Source organism: Brachycentrus maculatus, unplaced genomic scaffold (genome assembly GCF_059751285.1).
Source record: "Brachycentrus maculatus isolate JH-2025_06_01 unplaced genomic scaffold, ASM5975128v1 h1tg001102l, whole genome shotgun sequence".
Taxonomy (NCBI): domain Eukaryota; kingdom Metazoa; phylum Arthropoda; class Insecta; order Trichoptera; family Brachycentridae; genus Brachycentrus; species Brachycentrus maculatus.
The window spans coordinates 254,184-277,817 of NW_028281806.1; the positions used below are offsets into that span (position 1 = coordinate 254,184).

At 34.7% G+C, this 23,634-nt stretch overlaps 1 protein-coding gene across 1 annotated transcript in view; it reads left to right on the top strand.

Annotated features, from left to right (window-relative positions):
- Positions 1-4,535: 4,535 nt before the first annotated feature.
- The window catches only part of LOC148299536 (uncharacterized), a 70,015-nt gene continuing 50,916 nt past the window's right edge, over positions 4,536-23,634 (top strand). The window contains exons 1-4 of the mRNA XM_088275959.1: positions 4,536-4,573; positions 7,741-7,957; positions 9,164-9,299; positions 10,253-13,320. Of these exons, the coding sequence (XP_088132085.1) occupies positions 7,861-7,957; positions 9,164-9,299; positions 10,253-13,320 (3,301 nt within the window). The 5' untranslated portion in view covers positions 4,536-4,573; positions 7,741-7,860. The remainder of the gene's footprint in view (positions 4,574-7,740; positions 7,958-9,163; positions 9,300-10,252; positions 13,321-23,634) is intronic.

Here is a 23,634-nt window from a genome sequence, read left to right on the forward strand (position 1 = left end):
TCCAATTTCACTCTAAAATAGGGACCTTTTTCTAACGTTAAATACTACAATACAGTGAATACGCGCGGAGCAGGTTACTCGTGAAACTATGCAATAAATTAGAGTACAATATTATCTGTGTTCCTATGTCTTATACCTATTGTAGAAACAGAATTATAATCATTTAAAGTCCTCCAATTTCACTCTAAAATAGGGACCTTTTTCTAACGTTAAATACTACAATACAGTGAATACGCGCGGAGCAGGTTACTCGTGAAACTATGCAATAAATTAGAGTACAATATTATCTGTGTTCCTATGTCTTATAACTATTGTAGAAACAGAATTATAATCATTTAAAGTCCTCCAATTTCACTCTAAAATAGGGACCTTTTTCTAACGTTAAATACTACAATACAGTGAATACGCGCGGAGCAGGTTACTCGTGAAACTATGCAATAAATTAGAGTACAATATTATCTGTGTTCCTATGTCTTATAACTATTGTAGAAACAGAATTATAATCATTTAAAGTCCTCCAATTTCACTCTAAAATAGGGACCTTTTTCTAACGTTAAATACTACAATACAGTGAATACGCGCGGAGCAGGTTACTCGTGAAACTATGCAATAAATTAGAGTACAATATTATCTGTGTTCCTATGTCTTATAACTATTGTAGAAACAGAATTATAATCATTTAAAGTCCTCCAATTTCACTCTAAAATAGGGACCTTTTTCTAACGTTAAATACTACAATACAGTGAATACGCGCGGAGCAGGTTACTCGTGAAACTATGCAATAAATTAGAGTACAATATTATCTGTGTTCCTATGTCTTATAACTATTGTAGAAACAGAATTATAATCATTTAAAGTCCTCCAATTTCACTCTAAAATAGGGACCTTTTTCTAACGTTAAATACTACAATACAGTGAATACGCGCGGAGCAGGTTACTCGTGAAACTATGCAATAAATTAGAGTACAATATTATCTGTGTTCCTATGTCTTATAACTATTGTAGAAACAGAATTATAATCATTTAAAGTCCTCCAATTTCACTCTAAAATAGGGACCTTTTTCTAACGTTAAATACTACAATACAGTGAATACGCGCGGAGCAGGTTACTCGTGAAACTATGCAATAAATTAGAGTACAATATTATCTGTGTTCCTATGTCTTATAACTATTGTAGAAACAGAATTATAATCATTTAAAGTCCTCCAATTTCACTCTAAAATAGGGACCTTTTTCTAACGTTAAATACTACAATACAGTGAATACGCGCGGAGCAGGTTACTCGTGAAACTATGCAATAAATTAGAGTACAATATTATCTGTGTTCCTATGTCTTATAACTATTGTAGAAACAGAATTATAATCATTTAAAGTCCTCCAATTTCACTCTAAAATAGGGACCTTTTTCTAACGTTAAATACTACAATACAGTGAATACGCGCGGAGCAGGTTACTCGTGAAACTATGCAATAAATTAGAGTACAATATTATCTGTGTTCCTATGTCTTATAACTATTGTAGAAACAGAATTATAATCATTTAAAGTCCTCCAATTTCACTCTAAAATAGGGACCTTTTTCTAACGTTAAATACTACAATACAGTGAATACGCGCGGAGCAGGTTACTCGTGAAACTATGCAATTAATTAGAGTACAATATTATCTGTGTTCCTATGCCTTATAACTATTGTAGAAACAGAATTATAATCATTTAAAGTCCTCCAATTTCACTCTAAAATAGGGACCTTTTTCTAACGTTAAATACTACAATACAGTGAATACGCGCGGAGCAGGTTACTCGTGAAACTATGCAATAAATTAGAGTACAATATTATCTGTGTTCCTATGTCTTATAACTATTGTAGAAACAGAATTATAATCATTTAAAGTCCTCCAATTTCACTCTAAAATAGGGACCTTTTTCTAACGTTAAATACTACAATACAGTGAATACGCGCGGAGCAGGTTACTCGTGAAACTATGCAATAAATTAGAGTACAATATTATCTGTGTTCCTATGTCTTATAACTATTGTAGAAACAGAATTATAATCATTTAAAGTCCTCCAATTTCACTCTAAAATAGGGACCTTTTTCTAACGTTAAATACTACAATACAGTGAATACGCGCGGAGCAGGTTACTCGTGAAACTATGCAATAAATTAGAGTACAATATTATCTGTGTTCCTATGTCTTATAACTATTGTAGAAACAGAATTATAATCATTTAAAGTCCTCCAATTTCACTCTAAAATAGGGACCTTTTTCTAACGTTAAATACTACAATACAGTGAATACGCGCGGAGCAGGTTACTCGTGAAACTATGCAATAAATTAGAGTACAATATTATCTGTGTTCCTATGTCTTATAACTATTGTAGAAACAGAATTATAATCATTTAAAGTCCTCCAATTTCACTCTAAAATAGGGACCTTTTTCTAACGTTAAATACTACAATACAGTGAATACGCGCGGAGCAGGTTACTCGTGAAACTATGCAATAAATTAGAGTGCAATATTATCTGTGTTCCTATGTCTTATAACTATTGTAGAAACAGAATTATAATCATTTAAAGTCCTCCAATTTCACTCTAAAATAGGGACCTTTTTCTAACGTTAAATACTACAATACAGTGAATACGCGCGGAGCAGGTTACTCGTGAAACTATGCAATAAATTAGAGTACAATATTATCTGTGTTCCTATGTCTTATAACTATTGTAGAAACAGAATTATAATCATTTAAAGTCCTCCAATTTCACTCTAAAATAGGGACCTTTTTCTAACGTTAAATACTACAATACAGTGAATACGCGCGGAGCAGGTTACTCGTGAAACTATGCAATAAATTAGAGTACAATATTATCTGTGTTCCTATGTCTTATAACTATTGTAGAAACAGAATTATAATCATTTAAAGTCCTCCAATTTCACTCTAAAATAGGGACCTTTTTCTAACGTTAAATACTACAATACAGTGAATACGCGCGGAGCAGGTTACTCGTGAAACTATGCAATAAATTAGAGTACAATATTATCTGTGTTCCTATGTCTTATAACTATTGTAGAAACATAATTATAATCATTTAAAGTCCTCCAATTTCACTCTAAAATAGGGACCTTTTTCTAACGTTAAATACTACAATACAGTGAATACGCGCGGAGCAGGTTACTCGTGAAACTATGCAATAAATTAGAGTACAATATTATCTGTGTTCCTATGTCTTATAACTATTGTAGAAACAGAATTATAATCGTTTAAAGTCCTCCAATTTCACTCTAAAATAGGGACCTTTTTCTAACGTTAAATATTACAATACAGTGAATAGCAGGTTCCTTAAAATCAACTTAGAAAAAAAAACATCTTACGGTAGCCTTAGGAGTTAAGTTATTAAACAAAAAAAATGAGAAAATGAGTTCATTTGAGTCGCTTACGTCTTTTGGGCGCTGAGTATTTTGCACAGGAACTAAATTTAACACGTTGTAATTCCCACAAGAGATTTGAGGATAGCTGAAAAGTTTTTAGTATCGAATTTTTTATTAATATTTTATTTTAAAAAATCCATACCAGTTAAGATGCAAATTTTATTATTTATTATCCGGAGTAATTCTCGCATACCAAATATTCACTATTTCATATATTTTCTACCCGATTAAATCTGTACAATGACTCGATTGATGGAAAATAAATGACGAATGATGAAAGATGAATGATGATTTATGAGTTATGAATTATGAATACGAATGATGAAAGATGAATGACGAAATATAAATGACGAATGATGTGAAATCTGAATGATGAACGACGAATTATTATTGATGAATTATAAATGACTAACGATGAATGATGAATGACGAATGGTGAATTGTACCCAATTGTACCCATTCATCATTCGAAATTCATCTTACCAGATGAATTTCGAATGATGAATGTTGAATTGTAAATGAGGAGTGATGATTGATGAATGGTGAAAGATGAATGACGAATGATGAATGACGGATTATTGTTGATGAATTCTAAATAACCAATGATGAATGATGCATGATGAATGATGTAATAGTGAATTCCAAATGATGAACGATGATTGATGAATTACGGATGAAGAATGATAAATGATAAATAATGAACGATGAATGATGAATGATGAATGATGAATGATGAATGATGAATGATGCATGATGAATGCTGAATGCTGAATGATGAATGATGAATGATGAATGATGAATGATGAATGATGAATGATGAATGATGAATGATGAATGATGAATGATGAATGATGAATGATGAATGATGAATGATGAATGATGAATGATGAATGATGAATGATGAATGATGAATGATGAATGATGAAATACGAATGACGAATAACGAAACTGAGTCGTATCAGATATTGAATTTAACTAAATAAAATAACGAAGACCGATAACTACTAGAGCGCCCCTCTCGGCAGACGAGCCGTGCGTCGGCTCTTTGTGCCATCCCGAGGCACTCGAGGCGGCCTCACCCCGCCGCGGTCAGTCCCGCGTCCTCCGTCGCCAGCTCGGGACGGCCCATCCCGCTGCCTTCGCGAGGTAAATCTCCGTTCGGGCTATTCGACACTCGAATCCGCGTGTTATCTCTCTAGACCTAAGGACTACCCGTCGCAACGTATTATTACCTTGTATATATATATATATATATATATATATATATATATATATATATATATATATATATATTATATATATATATATATTATATATATATATATATATATATATATATATATATATATATATATATATATATATACATATATATATATATATATATATATATATATATATATATATATATATATATATATATATATATATTTATATATATATATATATATATATATATATATATATATATATATATATATATATATATATATATATATATATATATATATATATACATATAAATATATATAAATCGCACAGGAGAAAGTGACCAACTAACAAAACGTAAAATGTTCAGGAAGGCCATTTAAGTCACTTTTGCTTGGAAACTAAATAAACATCAATGCAGTTAGTCATTTTTAATAAGTCAAAATATTATACTTCCAAGTTTAAAATCCTTTGGGATTTTTTCAGGGTAATATTAAGCTAGTAAGATATCAATAATTACGTTTTTGTAAAAACTGCACTAGGTCACTTTCTCCTGTATGACCACGATATATATATATATATATAAAATATATATATATATATATATATATATATATATATATATATATATTATATATATATATATATATATATATATATATATATATATATATATATATATATATATATATATATATATATATTTATATATATATATATATATATATATATATATATATATATATATATATATATATATATATATATATATATATATATATATATATATATATATATATATATAAATATATATATAACATACTCTCCTTATCATTCATCGTTCACTTTGTGTAATACCACTTTAGGTATTACACAAAGTGAACGATGAATGATAAGGAGAGTGTTTTATTACCACACCTATAACAAAGTTAACAATGCTATATATTTTTAAATTTTTTATTTTATTTCTTCAGTGCGTTTATATTAAATTTAATAAAAACTATGAACAACATTTTGAGTGTGTCCAAATACTTGTTCGCAAAATCTGGATTATCTCCAATTACAGGAATTTAAAAAATAATACAAGCTATGAATATTTACATCTTTTTACCGCAAAGCCTTGTATGATAGATGTTCGAATGGTGATATAAGGAAAGGGTGCAAGGCTGAGATAAGCACTATCCATCAAACCAAGGAAGGTATGTTGAGATGGTTTGGGCATGTGGAACGAATGAGTGAAGAAAGGGCAGAAAATCTAATTTATGAAGTTAAATATTGAAGCAGAGGAAGACCGACAGAAACATGGCACGATCAAGTGTTCCAAATAGACGCGGTCAGGTCAGGAGTCGTAATGATCAGCGGGTATGTATGAAGAGGTGCATGAATGCGGAAGAGGCGAAGAATGTTTGCAAAGACAGAGTGGCTTGCGTTCTATTCTCTATGCCTACGCCTTGTAAAAAATAGAACAGAACGCCTCAACACTCTGTCTATGCAAAAAATTTTCGCCTCTTCCACATTCACACATCTCCCCATACGTACCTAGCCATATCGACGAGGTAATCGTCAAACAGGCAAATTTTGCACCTTGCCGGTTGGGTGGTTTCCGCATAACGCGGACCAATTAAAACCTGACCGACATTTTAATACGGCCTTTGAACTAATTATTGTTTACAAAAAAAAAACAATTGGTTACTCTTCGGGTGTCCTTGACATCTTCAGTGATTCCATCCGTTTCATTCAGTATACTCACATTCCTCCAGTCTCTCGCACGTCTATGCGAACAAATCGGTTTAGTTACAACATTTTGAGTGTGTCCAAATACTTGTTCACAAATCTGGATTATTTCCAATTACAGGAGTTATTTTTCATATTATTTTTTGATATCTCATCAAAGATGAAAAAGAATATGGCATTTACGGGGCTGACAACTATCATAGGCTGGTTTAAGTGATCACCTTACACGCGTGAAACTTTCACCAATTCTATCCATTATTGACAACCACACTACAATTTGCAAATACATTCATACGTACGTATTATTATTGATTATTTCGACTTTTTATCTGATCACTTTCAAGTATTTTAAATACTTGATCATGTCAAGTTTTCCTGGGTCTTCCTCTGCTTCTATAATCTTCCATATTTGTCTCATAAATTTGTTGTACCATCCTTTCTTCACTCATTTGATCCACATGCCCAAACCATCTCAACACACCTTACTTGGTTTGCTGGATAGTGCTCATCTCAGCCTTGCACCCTTTCCTTATATCGCCATTGGAACATCTACCATACATGGTCTTGCCGCACTGAGAGATGGCATCCCGACTGCATCCAGTCTACTCTCATCCTTCCCAAACCATCCCAAGCCGCCTTCCTTAGTTTGCTGGATAGTGCTCATCTCAGCCTTGCACCCTTTCCTTATATCGCCATTGGAACATCTACCATACATGGTCTTGCCGCACTGAGAGATGGCATCCCGACTGCATCCAGTCTACTCTCATCCTTCCCAAACCATCCCAAGCCGCCTTCCTTAGTTTGCTGGATAGTGCTCATCTCAGCCTTGCACCCTTTCCTTATATACCATTGGAACATCTACCATACATGGTCTTGCCGCACTGAGAGATGGCATCCCGACTGCATCCAGTCTACTCTCATCCTTCCCAAACCATCCCAAGCCGCCTTCCTTAGTTTGCTGGATAGTGCTCATCTCAGCCTTGCACCCTTTCCTTATATCACCATTGGAACATCTACCATACATGGTCTTGCCGCACTGAGAGATGGTATCCCGACTGCATCCAGTCTACTCTCATCCTTCCCAAACCATCCCAAGTCGCCTTCCTTAGTTTGCTGGATAGTGCTCATCTCAGCCTTGCACCCTTTCCTTATATCACCATCGGAACATCTACCATACATGGTCTTGCCGCACTGAGAGATGGCTTCCCGACTGCATTCAGTCTACTTTCATACTTATTTTGCCAACTCCATGCCTCACTTACAATATATCATACATTTATATTTATTATAAAAATATATTTAATTTATTTCACTGAATTTTCTGTGTGAATTTATCTGACTAAAATTTTAAAATACATATTTTTTTGAAGTGGTTTTTTATATAAATAAAACAAAGTTTTTCAAATAATGTTTTCGTACGATACGCAGTGATATAAGTGGACAAAAATATGAATTCAAAAACTGAATAGTGTTAATTTAGTGAATTAAAAATGTCTATTTTTGTGAAGTTGTTTTTGTTGCTGTGTGCAGTCAGTCGGCTGGTGACGTCACTCAAGATAGACTCGCAATTGGTGGAAGCCAAGACAAGTAAGTTGTAAAACCACTTTTTTAAAATACTGATGTCATACGGACGACATTGTTTTATGCAAATTTTTATTTGTTTAATTAATTGTGGGTTAGAAAAAAAAATTGATTCCCGTGAGGGTAAGACTAAATACAGGTGGATAAGTATTTTTATTAATATCGTAGTCGTACAGGAGAAAGTGACCAACTGACAAAACGCAAAATGTTCAGGAGGGCCATTTAAGTCACTTTTGCTTGGCAACAAAATAAACATCAATGCAGTTAGTCATTTTTACCAAGTCAATATATATTATACTTCCAAGTTTAAAATCCTTTGGGATTATTTCAGGGCAATATTAAGCTAGTAGGGTATCAAATAGTCAATGATCACGTTTTTGTAAAAAATGCACTTGGTCACTTTCCCTGTATGACTACGATATATTCTAAAAAAATCAAATATTCTTAAAAATAAAGTCAATATCAACAAATGGAGCAGTGCATAAAATCAAGTGTATTTTTTAACAAGCGATATTTTAATGAATATTTTTTACTTGTTGATACTTATATTAATTACACACGATTTCCATACAAATATGACAGCAAAATTTAATTTTGTTTGCAAGTTTGAACGCAAGATGGCGTTATTGACACCGAATTTGAATTTATATTGTTTTGTAGATTTTTTATATCACAGCATTGTGAAATTAAACATACTACAAATGTGTGTTTTCTATTTCTTTTCGTTTTAATCAGACTGGGCCATAGCATGCTGGGTTGTGTGTTCAGCTAGTAAATGATATTTAAAGAAGCCATTCGATGTAATATTTAACTTACAATCAGTCATATATATATATATATATATATATATATATATATATATATATATATATATATATATATATATATATATATATATATATATATATATATATATATATATATATATATATATATATATATATATATATATATATATATATATATATATATATATATATATATATATATATATATATATATATATATATATATCACTCTTGCGCTTCAGGAACTGGTCCCTGAAAGCCTTTCCCTCGTGTATTTAACTTTTAAGATAACATGCCGATTAAGATTAGCCCTATGCACCATTGGGTGCGGATTAGAAGTTAGAAGAATATATTTAAAAAAAAATTAATATATGTTAAAAAACACTTTCAATAAAAAAATTATAAAATTATATTTTGTTTGCAGCATGCTTCATCAGAGTCGCTCTGGGAGAGAGGCTTCCTTCTAGCGACACTACAAGGAGAGTGGACACGCCGTCTGCGACCAAGTGCGAGCGAGAGTGCTCGGAAGACAAGGACAGATGCAACTCCTTCAGTTTTGGGTAAATATCCCTCTAGTCCACTGTAGTTCAGTGATTAGCTGTTCAGCTACAGACAAGACTTCCAGAGTTCGATTCCTTCAATCACCTGATCATATTATGAACCAGGCAACAGCCATGGATCTTCCTCGAAAGGCATCTAGAGGAAGATCGAAGAATTCATGGATGCTGCAGAGAGATAACATGATACGAAGGCATGGCCTAGGTGATGTTGTCCATGACAAAAGGACCTACAGCCTGAGGACGAGGAGAACTGACTCCAAAAGTCTACAAAAACGATAAGTTGGGATAGAGTCAGGAAGAAAAATTCGTTTGACCTCAAAAAGGTTCAAAGTCCTGTGGCTATTGGTACAATTATCCTTTTTTGTCTGCTATTTCTTCTCCGTTTCCTTTCCTATATGGTGGTTATTTCATTTACCTTCAAACTCTTTGCTTAGGTCACGTGTTTACCTTCAAATAAATTCCCCACTTAGATCTACAAAAATAAAGCACAATGTCTGATCGTCTGGTCTATTTGTAATCTACGACCAATTATTATTAGAATTCTGTGCCCTTTGCACCATTGGCTATGTATATCGTAGTCGTACAGGAGAAAGTGACCAAGTGCATTTTTAACAAAAACGTGATCGCTGACTATTTGATATCTTACTAGCTTAATATTGCCCTGAAAAAATCTCAAAGGCTTTAAAACTTGGAAGTATAATATATTGACTTGGTAAAAATGACTAACTGCATTGATGTTTATTTTGTTGCCAAGCAAAAGTGACTTAAATGGCCCTCCTGAACATTTTACGTTTTGTAAGTTGGTCACTTTCTCCTGTACGACTACGATATTAATAAAAGTACTTATCCACCTGTATTTATTGTTACCCTCACAGGAATCGAATCCTTTTACACTATGAAAACGGATAAAATGAATGGATGGATTGTAACGAATGTATTTTTTTTCATTTCAGTATAAGTGCCAAAGGAAATGGAACATGTGAATTGAGCATCAGAGAGCTACCAGAATCTGAATCCAAGATTACTGACGCTGTCGCAGATCCCGATTTTGATATATACACCAAAAGGAACAAATGCGTTCATGGAGATGGGGAGATCCAAGACCCATTGGTGACCCCGAGACCTCGACCTGATCCGTTGTTCGAAGACAGCTCAGGGTATAATGATGGACCAAGTACAAACCCTGGATATGGAAGCAGCTCCAGTTATACTGGAAGCAGTAGACCTTCAGAGCGTCCAGCATATTCTGGGAGTAGCGGCGATGGATCCAGTTATACTGGAAGCAGTAGACCTTCAGAGCGTCCAGGATATTCTGGGAATAGTGGCAGTTACAGTTCAAACAAAATACCTTCAGTAAGCGACGACTCTTATGGATCTAGTTCATCTGGATACAGTGGGAGTAACAGACCAGCGAATAGCGGTGGAAGTTCCAATTCTGGTAGCGGTGGAAGCTACGGAACTCTAAGTAACTCACAAATATCAAACGGATACAGTGGAAGTACTCAAGGAAGTGGCAGCAGTTATGGAAGCAGCAGCAGTACTTCTGGAAGTAATGGGTCGTATTATCAAAACTCCAATAGACCAAGTTCTGGAACGTACAGCGGCAGTAGACCTTACGATACTGGTTCTAGACCAAGCGATCAGCAGTCATATGGAAACAGCCAAAGACCTCACAACAACGGTTGGGGAAGTCGACCACCAGGTTGGAGTAGCGTCAACAACAGACCATACGAAAATGGAAATAAGCCGTATGGAGAAAGTGGTATTACATATGGAGGAGAAAATAGACCACATGATTATGAAATTGGATCCAATTATCATAGCAGCAGTAGTTCGTATTCAAGTGGATCAAACAGCTACAGCTTTGGCAGTTCATACAACAGGCCATCAAACGTTGATTACAACGGCTACAGACCAACACCAGGATACTATGGAGACATTTATGGTGGTTACTCTCAAGACACTAAATACGGTGACAGATTTGAATGGAGCAGACCACAAAGTCACTACGAAAGACCCTACCCGACCAAGTATGGAGACAGTTTCCCCTATGAGCGACCTGGGTCGTACGACGGCTACAAGAAAGAAGATCACGAATACGGTAACTATTATAAAAACAGCCAAAGGAAGTCAAGTTATGACTATAGAAAACCATACTATGATAACGACAGACAAGAAACCTATGGAAGTGGATATAGTAACTATATACCAACGAGATACAATGAAAGACCGTACTATGACAATTATGCAACAGATTACAGAAATAATGGGTATAAAGTACAAGAGAGTGTTGGTCAAGTTTATGGTGATAAGATAGCTGTTTCCCATGGATCTGGTTACAGGCCCGACGACAGAAGACCAGCTTTCGACAGGCCAGGTTATGGTACGGGCCAAACCTATAAGGTAAACGGATACAGAGGAAATGGTTACGACAACCTCATGCCCAATAGTCCGATATACAACAAAGGTGCCTATGGGTCAAGTAGTTTTAGCAGCGCCAGTCACAGCTACGAACAAAACCACACTGGAACGAATGATTACAATTACAAGAAACCAAGCTACAATGAGATCGAAAAATACGACAGCAAACCAGATATAAAAATACCTCTTTATGACAAGGATAGACCTGATGGAGGATATAATAATGATAGAGATAAGTTCGACAAAACCACTCAGGGTTATGGGAATCAAGATAAAAACCCTGGTGGATATGAGGTAACAGAAAAATCACCATCGTCAGGGTATGGGAGTGGAACTGAGGGTAATACAGGGAGGAATCCAGATAGATATGGGGGATCTAGCAACTACAGACCGAATGGCTATGACAAGGATAAGCCGGATCCAAGCGAAGGAGGTCCTGGAGGAGATACTGGTGGAAGTTACAATAGCAATAAACCTCAAGTCAACGATCGTCCTGATCCTGCGTATGGAAGACCGAAAGGAGAAGTAGGTAGACCAAACGGATTTGATAATAGACCTAGTGGTTACGACAATAGACCAAGCGGATACGATAATCGACCGAGCGGTAATGATAACAGACCAAGCGGATACGGAAATCAACCAAGCGGTAATGATAACAGACCAAATGGATACGATAATAGACCAAACGGCAATGATAATAGACCAAGTGGATATGGTAATCAACCAAGCATTAATGATAACAGACCAGGCGGATACGATAATCGACCTAGCGGTTATGATAACAGACCAAATGGATACGATAACCGACCAAGCGGCAATGATAATAGACCAAGCGGATACGATAATCGACCGAGTGCCAATGATAACAGGCCAAGTGGATACGATAATCGTCCTAGCGGTTATGATAACAGACCAAACGGATACGATAATCCGCCGAGTGGTTATGATAATAGACCAAGTGGTTATGATAAAAGACCAAGTGGATATGATAATCGACCAAGTGGTTATGATAATAGACCTAACGATTATGGCAATAGACCTGATGGTTATGATAATCGACCGAGCGGATACGGTGAAAATTCTCAAGGTTACGATAATACAAATAAGGGTTATAATGATAGAATTGATGGATACTACCAAAGACCGAGTGGATATGATAAAAACCCAGGTGGGTATCAAGAAAGGCCTGGTGGATACGTAGATAGACCGGCAGGATATAATGATGGACTTAATAGTGATACAAAATATCATGGTGCAAGACCAAGTGGATATGATAACATGCCAAGTGACAATGATTACAGACCAACCGGTTATGATAATAGACCAAGTGGTTATGATAAAAGACCTAGTGGATACGACGACAGACCGAGCGACTATGGCGGAAGACCGGGGGATTATGATAAGAGGCCTAGTGGATACAATGATAAACCCGATGGAGCTGGAAGTCCTGATGCGTATAACAACAGACCTAGTGGCGGTGATAAACCTAGTAGCAACGGAAGGCCGGAGAGTTATGGGGAAGACGATAGTGGATACAGGAAAGAAAGTGGAGGAAGACCAGGATATGGAATTACTACTGAGATCAAACCCAATATAAGTGGTGAGTGATCTTTGCATTGTTTGAGCACTTCTTTGCACATATGTGGATTCAAATAAAATATTTTCTTGGACAGAGAAGCATTTTTATTCAACCTCAAATGATCTGTGAATCCTCAGAATACCGAAAATTAAGCGATCAAATCCATTCTTCAAAATATTCCCATGATTTTTTTTAATAAAGAGAAATATTTGTATTTTTAGTACTTACAGAAATATCAAATTGTGGTAGAGTGTAAAAAGAGTTTAATATATTGTGGACAATAATATCTGGTCAAATTATAAGCTACATAATAAAATTAAAATAAGGCTTTCCCAGTATGTAAAAATAATCCAGTTAGGAACTTGAATACATCCTAAAGCGTTTATGCTGAACAAAAGCTTTTCTCAATCCAACACAGATGGCTGTTATGAGATCAATTGAGTTCTGAAAATTTGAGTAGTGTGGTTGTCAATCATGGGTAGAATGGTGAATGCTGTACGTGTGTAAAGTGATCACTTAACAAGCCCATGACAGTCATAGGACCTGCCTGTAAATGCCTAGACTTCCATATTCTTCTTCGTCTATGTTGAGATGTCAAAATGAATGAAAGGGTCGATGGAAAAGATATATTAGTTGAATCCAAAAATTCCTGCACAATGCACTGAAAATTATCTGTGAATATTATTTTAATTCATTCAAACCCTCATCCGCACCCGATGGTGCATAGGGCACTGCATCATATAAACGCAGTGTTATCTTGATCGATAACACATAAAGGAAAGGTGATCAGCCCTCCGCTTCAGGTACCATTCCAGGGTAATATTGAATAAATATTGGAGTGAAAAAATCCCTCGTATTTATTTGACCCCCCCTGGGACACTATATTCGCATCTCAGTATTGCATATTTGCACTGTGCAAGCGCGAGGAGCTCAAAGCTCAATGTTCTCTGGCTTAGCGGTAGTAGGATTTGAGCTTCCGACAAGAGTGGAGTTATGCTGGTTCCGTGAGCGTTGCCAGATGGTTTTTTTTAATGTTTTCAGCAAATAAATCAAAATAATTATAATTTTTGACTGAATTTATAATCCATTAAGGGGATTAGCTATGAATGTCGTATTTTTCCGATTTAAAATGGCTAATTTTAAATCGGAAAAATTGTGACCTCCCAACACCGGGACGCGCGTATTATTTTAGTACCGGAAGGGAAAGGTGAAACAAAAAATTAAATTACGTTAAATAATAATAATAATAAAACCCTTATCCGTTCCCCAATGGTGCATAAGGCACTGCGTCATATAAACGCAGTGTTATCTTGATCGTTTACACATGAAGGAAAGGTGATTAGCCCTCCGCTTCAGGTACCAGTCCAGGGTAATATTGAATAAATATTACAGTGAAAAAATCACTCATATTTATTTTACCCCCCCTGGGAATCGAACCCGGATCCTCCAGAACGGTAGCCGAGCGTGCTGACCATTACACTACGAAGCGGACGTTAAATATTACCTGGTTTTGAAGAAAAAGTAATTTTGGCCTGTCAATTATCCATCCTAAAGATTTAATAAAGCTAGCCTTACTTTTTTGTATGTAATTATTTAATTCTAAGTACCAATTTTGTGTTTAGTTCTGAATGATATCATTATTTCTATAGAGACAATGAGAATTACGCTATAATGATGATATCTGTTTAATTGTACAAGGACACGCAGATAAATGCAACACTTTAATTATTTGCTTACATCGGAGTCCTGATCCCTACTCTAATGTACGGAACTGAAGCGTAGAGCACATATATATATATATATATTATATATATATATATATATATATATATATATATATATATATATATATATATATATATATATATATATATATATATATATATATATATATATATATATATATATATATCGAAAGGGAAAGGTGAAACAAAAAATTAAATAACGTTAAATATTAATAATAATAATAATAATAAAACCCTTATCCGCACCCCAATGGTGCATAGGGCACTACATCATATAAACGCAGTGTTATCTTGATCGTTGACACATGAAGGAAAGGTGATTAGCCCTCCGCTTCAGGAAACTAGTCCAGGGTGATATTGAATAAATATTAGAGTGAAAAATCACTTATATTATTTTGACCCCCGCCTGGGAATCGAGCCCGGGACCTCTAGTACGGTAGCCAGGTGGCGGGTATGTACGAGGAGTTTCATGAATGTTGATGAGGTGAAGAATGTTTTCAAAGACAGAGTGCTGTGGTGTTTTATTCTCTCTGCCTACCCCTGCGGTAAGCTGTCTGACGGTTAGGTGATTCTTTATTTACAACAGGCTTTAAAAATTGGAAATAATACCTAAAACGAGAGGTATACAAATATCACTTCTCCGTGTTATTCCTCATTACTGAGGGTTGTGACCCTTGTGGAAGCAATGCCTCTTCTCCAGTTGACTTGCCTGCGCTGCACGTAGCTCCAACCACCGAGGTGCCTGCTGCTGCCTTAACTCCATCGGTCCATCGTGTGGGATCTTCCTTTCCCTCTCTTCCCCTCCAGGCTACCCATCACGACTAGTCGTTCCAGGCTATCCTCGTTGCCACGAGCAATATGCCCAAAGAACTGGAGTATCCGTCGTGTACAGACACTGGCCAGAGTCAAGCCAACCAAGTGTAACTCTTTACCTTTCTTGGGTCTACTCTTCCGTATATACTGCTCTATCCATTCTCTCCACATGGCCACACCATCCTTGTAGAAACCATATCTCTTACTATAGCTCCTGGCGAATGGACTCGTTGGTGCGTCTAGCTAGACAAAAGCGTCAATTTTTCTCAACATTTTGAGTGTGTCCAAATACTTGTTCACAAAATCTGGATAATCTCCAATTACAGGAGTTATTTTCATATTATTTTTTTGGCATCTCATCAAAGATGAAGAATATGGAAGTCTAGGCATTTACGGGGCTGACGACCGTCATAGGCTGGTTTAAGTGATCACTTTACACACGTGTAACATTCACCAATTCTACCCATTATTGACAACCACACTACTCAAATTCTTGGAAGTTCTATATATATGAACCAATTTAGAAACCTTGTTCTTGAATCACTAGAGCTTCACTAGAGACATATATTGGTGAGATGTAAAGAAGCTTTTCAACAAGCAGAAACTCTTATATTATTATGTGAGGTCCGAATCCTGGATTATAATCACACACAATAGATGTCTCTAGTGAAGTTCTAGTGATTCAAGAACAAGGTTTTTAAATTGGTTCATATATATAGAACTTCCAAGAATTTGTATAGTGTGGTTGTCAATAATGGGTAGAATTGGTGAATATTACACGTGTGTAAAGTGATCACTTCAACCAGCCTATGACGGTCGTCAGCCCCGTAAATGCCCAGACTTCCATATTCTTCTTCATCTTTGATGAGATGTCAATTTTTCTCCTTTCTGCTGCTTTTATGGTCCATGTTTCAGCAGCATAGAGATTTTTCTCCATTTTCGGAGTGGACCAAACACCTGACAAGCTTTATCTTGGTGTTGTCACTCACACCCGGTCTTACCAGATTTTGTCTAGCTTAAGCTAAGCCATAAAAAAGATGAAGAAACCTAATACTTTATACACGTTTCTATGACGATTCTCTATTTACTGTGGGTTTTTTAGCATTGCATCGCTATTACAATGTTCTGCGAAGCGTAAAACGATATACGAACAAAAGAATTTGAATTGATCATAGTACTTTTTTGGTGCATCGTCTGCAGTTTGTTACTCACCAATTTTAGTCATTGCTTTTATTAGATTCAGCTATGCACAGGATGTTCTTTTATACCGTAGCAAATCTTTCTAGGTTTTCATCGAAATTCTTAATTCTTACTTCAGCTTTCTTCTTGTGTCCAGTATTGAAGAGAACCCCTCCCTCTTGGACTTGCACAGTTGTCTGTTGGACGCGACTCTCTTCCAGTGCAGGCCAGCCATTTTCCTAATGCTGTTGGACCATCTTGTCTGCGGCCTACCCACGCTTCTAGGCCTCCAGTCGAGCACCTTTTCTATCCATCTATCCTCAGACATTCGTGCCACATGACCTTCCTAGTTTCACTCTAGTTCCGTGGTTCTTTGAGCCACTGTTGGTCTTTTGGTCTTTTCCCTTATCCAAACATTCGTTTTTTTGTTCCTAAGGGATTTGTTCAGCATCCTCCCTCTTACTTCAATAGTTTTTTATTCTGCAATTAGCTGTTGTTTTCAACTACATCTTTAATCGTTGTATCAAAGGATATGTCTTTTTTATTTACCTATCGTCCAAGTGACTGTAAAACCTAGCCACGGCTTATGCAACACCGCTTATAATGGCCATATTTCGGCTTCAACAAAATAAGTTTTAATGCCTTTACCTGCTTGACAGACGCTTTATTCTATATATTTAAAATTACAGTTATTTAATTTGTTTCACGAATGAAAAATGCTAGCTCTAATTATAAGTTATGGCGGCTCAGTTTTTTATCGTCTCAAATAGGTTTTTTCTCATCATAATTAGTGCCTCTAAATTCCGTACAGCTCATTCCATTCAGAATAATGAAATGAGAACCAGCGACATATAAGGCCATCGTGGTGTACTGATATGGATATGAAACGCTTGTGAAAAACGCCTTGGAGATGTGGTGGAACATAAACATAAACATGAACTTGAACATGAACATGAACATGAACATGTACATGAAAATGAACATGAACATATACATAAACATGAACATGAACATGTTGATGAACATGAACATGTATATAAAAATAGACATGAACATGAACAAGAACATAAAAATGAACTCAAAAATGAACATGAACATATATATGAACATGAACATGAAAATAAACTAGAACATAACCATGGATATAGGCATGGGCATGGACATGGACATGAATGTTCATGTGAACATGAACATGAATATAAACAACCTGCATCGAGGTGGAGATGTGATGGAACGTAAACATGAACATGAACTTGAATATGAACATGAACATGTATATAAACATTCTGCACCTAGTTGGAGACGTAATGGAACATGAACATGAACATGAACATAAACATCCTATATCGAGGTGAAACGGACAAAACAAACAAACTCTTATTATAAAATACTTCTGACATCCACACCCAAGTATTTTAAGTACTTGATCATGCCAAGTTTTCTTTGACTTTCCTCTGCTCCTATGTCCAACTGCTTTAGCCAAAAATATTCATTAAACCGTTCTTTCCTCGCTCGTTGGTTCCACGTGCCCAAACTAATAATACTTATCTCAGCCTTGCATTCTTTCCGGATTTCACCATCGGAACATCTCTCATGCGTCTGTTAGTCTCTCTGATATACAATATCATAATAATTGTTGGATTATTTTGATCACCTTGTTTTGGATATAATTATGATGTACAGCAACAGTGCTGAGAACCAGGCCACCACGTTATATAATGAACATTTTGTCTACAATTTAATTTACTTGCAAACAATGTACTGATAAATTTAATGAATTCAACGTTAATTGGGTGAATATTTTGTATTAATTCTTTAGGACAGTATGATATACATATAGTTATCAGTAATCCATACACAAGTGTTTTTTTTGGTGAATGTGGTGTTGGTGACATGAAAAGAAGCTTTTTATTTGGCAGAAACTCTTATATTAGTACTATTATTATTATTTTATTATTTTTGACATCTCATCAAAGATGAAGGAGAATATGGATGTCTGGGCATTTACGCGGCTGACGACCGTCATAGGCTGGTTTAAGTGATCACTTTACACACGTGTAACATTCACCAATTCTACCCATTATTGACAACCACACCACTCAAATTCTTGGAAGTTCTATATACAATAATATTAAAAACCCTTATCCGCACCCCAATGGTGCATAGGGCACTGCGTCATATAAACGCAGTGTTATCTTGATCTTTTACACATGAATAACAATAATAATAAAAAATTTGGATAACTTATATAGCGCCATTTTCATAAAAAAAAATACCTCAAGGGCGCTTCACTGTGAATGAATTGGGGAAAAAATTAGGGTGGAAAGGAAAGGTGATCAGCCCTCCGCTTCAGGTACCAGTCCAGGGTAATATTGAATAAATATGACAGTGAAAAAATCACTTATATTTATTTTACCCCCCTTGGGAATCGAACCCGGGACATCCAGAACGGTAGCCGAGCATGCTGACCATTAATTACACTACGGAGGCGGACAAAATTATATATATATATATATATATATATATATATATATATATATATATATATATATATATATATATATATATATATATATATATATATATATATATATGTATATATATATATGTATATATATATATATATATGTATATATATATATATATATATATATATATATATATATATATATATATATATATATATATATATATATATATATATAAATACACTCTTTCATTAGAAAAATATTTAGTATTTAAAAAAAAAAAACTAATACCGTTTCTTCAAAATGCAAAAACAACACTTTCTGCCCTGTAGCGGGTAAATGTTAAGTTAAAATATGCCGCTTTTGCTGGGACATAGTACATTTTCTGGGCTTTCCGAAAACGTGCACAACTGAAAATTGTCGATTTTTGATAAATGACGTTCTTGAAAGGAGTGAGCGAAATGTCAGACTATAACAATTTCATTTTAATGATCTGATGATGTAATGATTATTCCTAAAGTGGTAGTCATTATTATTTTTTTTAAAAGTGGTATTACACAAAGTAAAAGATGAATGAGAAGGAGAGTGATATGTTACCATACCACAAAGTTAACAATGCTTTTAATGTACAAAATATACTATACCCTCTTTAGCTAGTTTTTTCTAAGAGCAATCTTCATCTGATAGTAATATGTAGCTTCAAGGTGATCCATAGCACTAGTATATATCGCACAGTGGATTGTTCAATCGCTTCAGTAGTACATCACCCGTCGCACAGAGAGCATTTGCATCATAATGCAACGGAAGCGGTCATAGACAATAATAACAATGTATGAGTAAAAATCCCCCATTGTTTTCATAGACAATTAACAGTTTTCCAACGAATTTTTGAATAAAATTAACGGTGACAGATTCAAAATCAATTCAGAGTCAGTTGTGATTTTAAAAGCGTGCGATAAACACATTTGTCCTCTAAAAACAAAAATAAAAACGCATATTTATATATTTTTAAAAACCCCGTGTAAAAGTGCGTTTTAAACATTAAAAAAATATATATATTTCATTCGAAATGTTTTGATTTCAATCATTGATTCGGCAGGCACTTTGTGGTAATATCTGTCTATTTTAACTTGGTTAATACCGCTATTTCTTAAAATCTATTATGACACGTGTTTTGATGCATTCCGCATCATTTTAATGGATGATTCCGGTGTTTGAATATGATGCGGAATGCATCGAAACACGCGTCGTAATAATTTTTAAAGAAATAACATATATTTACCAAGTAAAACTTTATTTAAAAATGAAATGTTTTGAATTATAATATTTAAGTGTAGTGAGTGAAAAGCTGAAAATTTCCTATTGGTTTTCTAGTCTGCGTCTGTAGTGCCGTGGTTAGGGCGTTTAGCTACCGTGTTGGAGTGACCGGGTTCAATACCCAGAGGGGTAAAAATAATATTTGTGATTTATCTTTCTGATACTTAATTTATTATTAGATTAAAACCAATATTTTTAGCTTTTCCACTTTTTTATTTGACCAGCGACCGGGTTTCGTCGTTACCGACATCATCAGACTGGTCTGATGATGTCGGTAACGACGAAACCCGGTCGCTGGTCAAATAAAAAAGTGGAAAAGCTAAAAATATTGGTTTTAATCTAATAATAAATTAAAAATGCAATTCCATCACGAAGTGTCAGTGGATAATATAAATCTATTTCTGATACTTATTTAATATTACTCTGGACTGGTAACTGAAGCGCAGGATTGATCGTAAAAGGACACATGACAGTTGATAAATAGTAGATGAAAGATGACAGATGAAATACGTTAGATGATAAAGAATAGAATAGACGATAGATGTTAGAAGAAAAATGAATGATCATAGATGCCATCATATGATGGCTGATATATCGCTCCCTCCTTTCAACAACGTCATAAATCAAAAATCGTCAATTTTCAGTTGTGCATGTTTTCGGAATGCCCAGAAAATATACTATATCCCAGCAAAAGAGGCATATTTTAAACTTAATATTTACCCGCTACAGGGCAGAAAGTGTTGTTTTTGCATTTTGAAGAAAAGGTATTGTTTAATTATATGATGTATGATAGATGATAGCCGATAGATGATAAATGATAAACGATAGATGATAGCCGATAGATGACAGTTAAACTTTCAATTTTTGTGCATAACAATGTTTTAACGTTTTATCATCTGAAAGACGGTAGTTGATAGATTATAGACGATATATCGCTCACTCCTTTCAAGAACGTCATAAATAAAAAAAAGGTCAATTTTCAGTTATGAATGTTTTCGGAATGCCCAGAAAACGTACTATATCCCAGCAAAAGAGGCATATTTTTAATTTAATATTTACCCGCTATAGGGCAGAAAATGATGGCTTTGCATTTTGAAGAAAAGGTATTGTTTAATTATATTTTTTAAATATATTATATATTTTTAAAATGGAGAAAAACCTTCAGGTTTTACCTCAAAAGATCTGTTGCACAGTAAAAAGATCAATAAGTTGCTTGATATTTATTTTTAATACATTGTGTTATATTTTTAAACTTTAAAAACGTTCTCCTGAAAAATCAAGTTTTTTGATTTATGACGTTCTTGAAAGGAGTGAGTGATATGATAGCCAAAAGATGATAATTAAACTCTCAAAAATGACACAAAACAAGGTTTTTTCTCAAACTTCTGGCTGGCAGAGAGAAGGTTAACGAATGATTTTTTTGAGTGTCAAATATTCCGTTTCGCAATGCGCCATAACAAATTTTTTATACTCTGGGCAATTACAAACAAATGGATAAATCAAGATAAGAACAGAGCATTGTCTAGATGGGGAAAAATTATATGGAACAATGTCAACACGTTACACGCTATGCGATGTTGCAAGCCGCTGTGAATACGGACCTGATATACGCCAACTGAAAAAGTAGTATCTATTAAAAAATTGTGTAGTGTGAACAGGCTCTAAGTGCATGAAACCGTGTATCGGAGGACTTAAAACGATTATAATTCTGTTTCTACAATAGTTATAAGACATAGGAACACAGATAATATTGTACTCTAATTTATTGCATAGTTTCACGAGTAACCTGCTCCGCGCGTATTCACTGTATTGTAGTATTTAACGTTAGAAAAAGGTCCCTATTTTAGAGTGAAATTGGAGGACTTTAAATGATTATAATTCTGTTTCTACAATAGTTATAAGACATAGGAACACAGATAATATTGTACTCTAATTTATTGCATAGTTTCACGAGTAACCTGCTCCGCGCGTATTCACTGTATTGTAGTATTTAACGTTAGAAAAAGGTCCCTATTTTAGAGTGAAATTGGAGGACTTTAAATGATTATAATTCTGTTTCTACAATAGTTATAAGACATAGGAACACAGATAATATTGTACTCTAATTTATTGCATAGTTTCACGAGTAACCTGCTCCGCGCGTATTCACTGTATTGTAGTATTTAACGTTAGAAAAAGGTCCCTATTTTAGAGTGAAATTGGAGGACTTTAAATGATTATAATTCTGTTTCTACAATAGTTATAAGACATAGGAACACAGATAATATTGTACTCTAATTTATTGCATAGTTTCACGAGTAACCTGCTCCGCGCGTATTCACTGTATTGTAGTATTTAACGTTAGAAAAAGGTCCCTATTTTAGAGTGAAATTGGAGGACTTTAAATGATTATAATTCTTTTTCTACAATAGTTATAAGACATAGGAACACAGATAATATTGTACTCTAATTTATTGCATAGTTTCACGAGTAACCTGCTCCGCGCGTATTCACTGTATTGTAGTATTTAACGTTAGAAAAAGGTCCCTATTTTAGAGTGAAATTGGAGGACGTTAAATGATTATAATTCTGTTTCTACAATAGTTATAAGACATAGGAACACAGATAATATTGTACTCTAATTTATTGCATAGTTTCACGAGTAACCTGCTCCGCGCGTATTCACTGTATTGTAGTATTTAACGTTAGAAAAAGGTCCCTATTTTAGAGTGAAATTGGAGGACTTTAAATGATTATAATTCTGTTTCTACAATAGTTATAAGACATAGGAACACAGATAATATTGTACTCTAATTTATTGCATAGTTTCACGA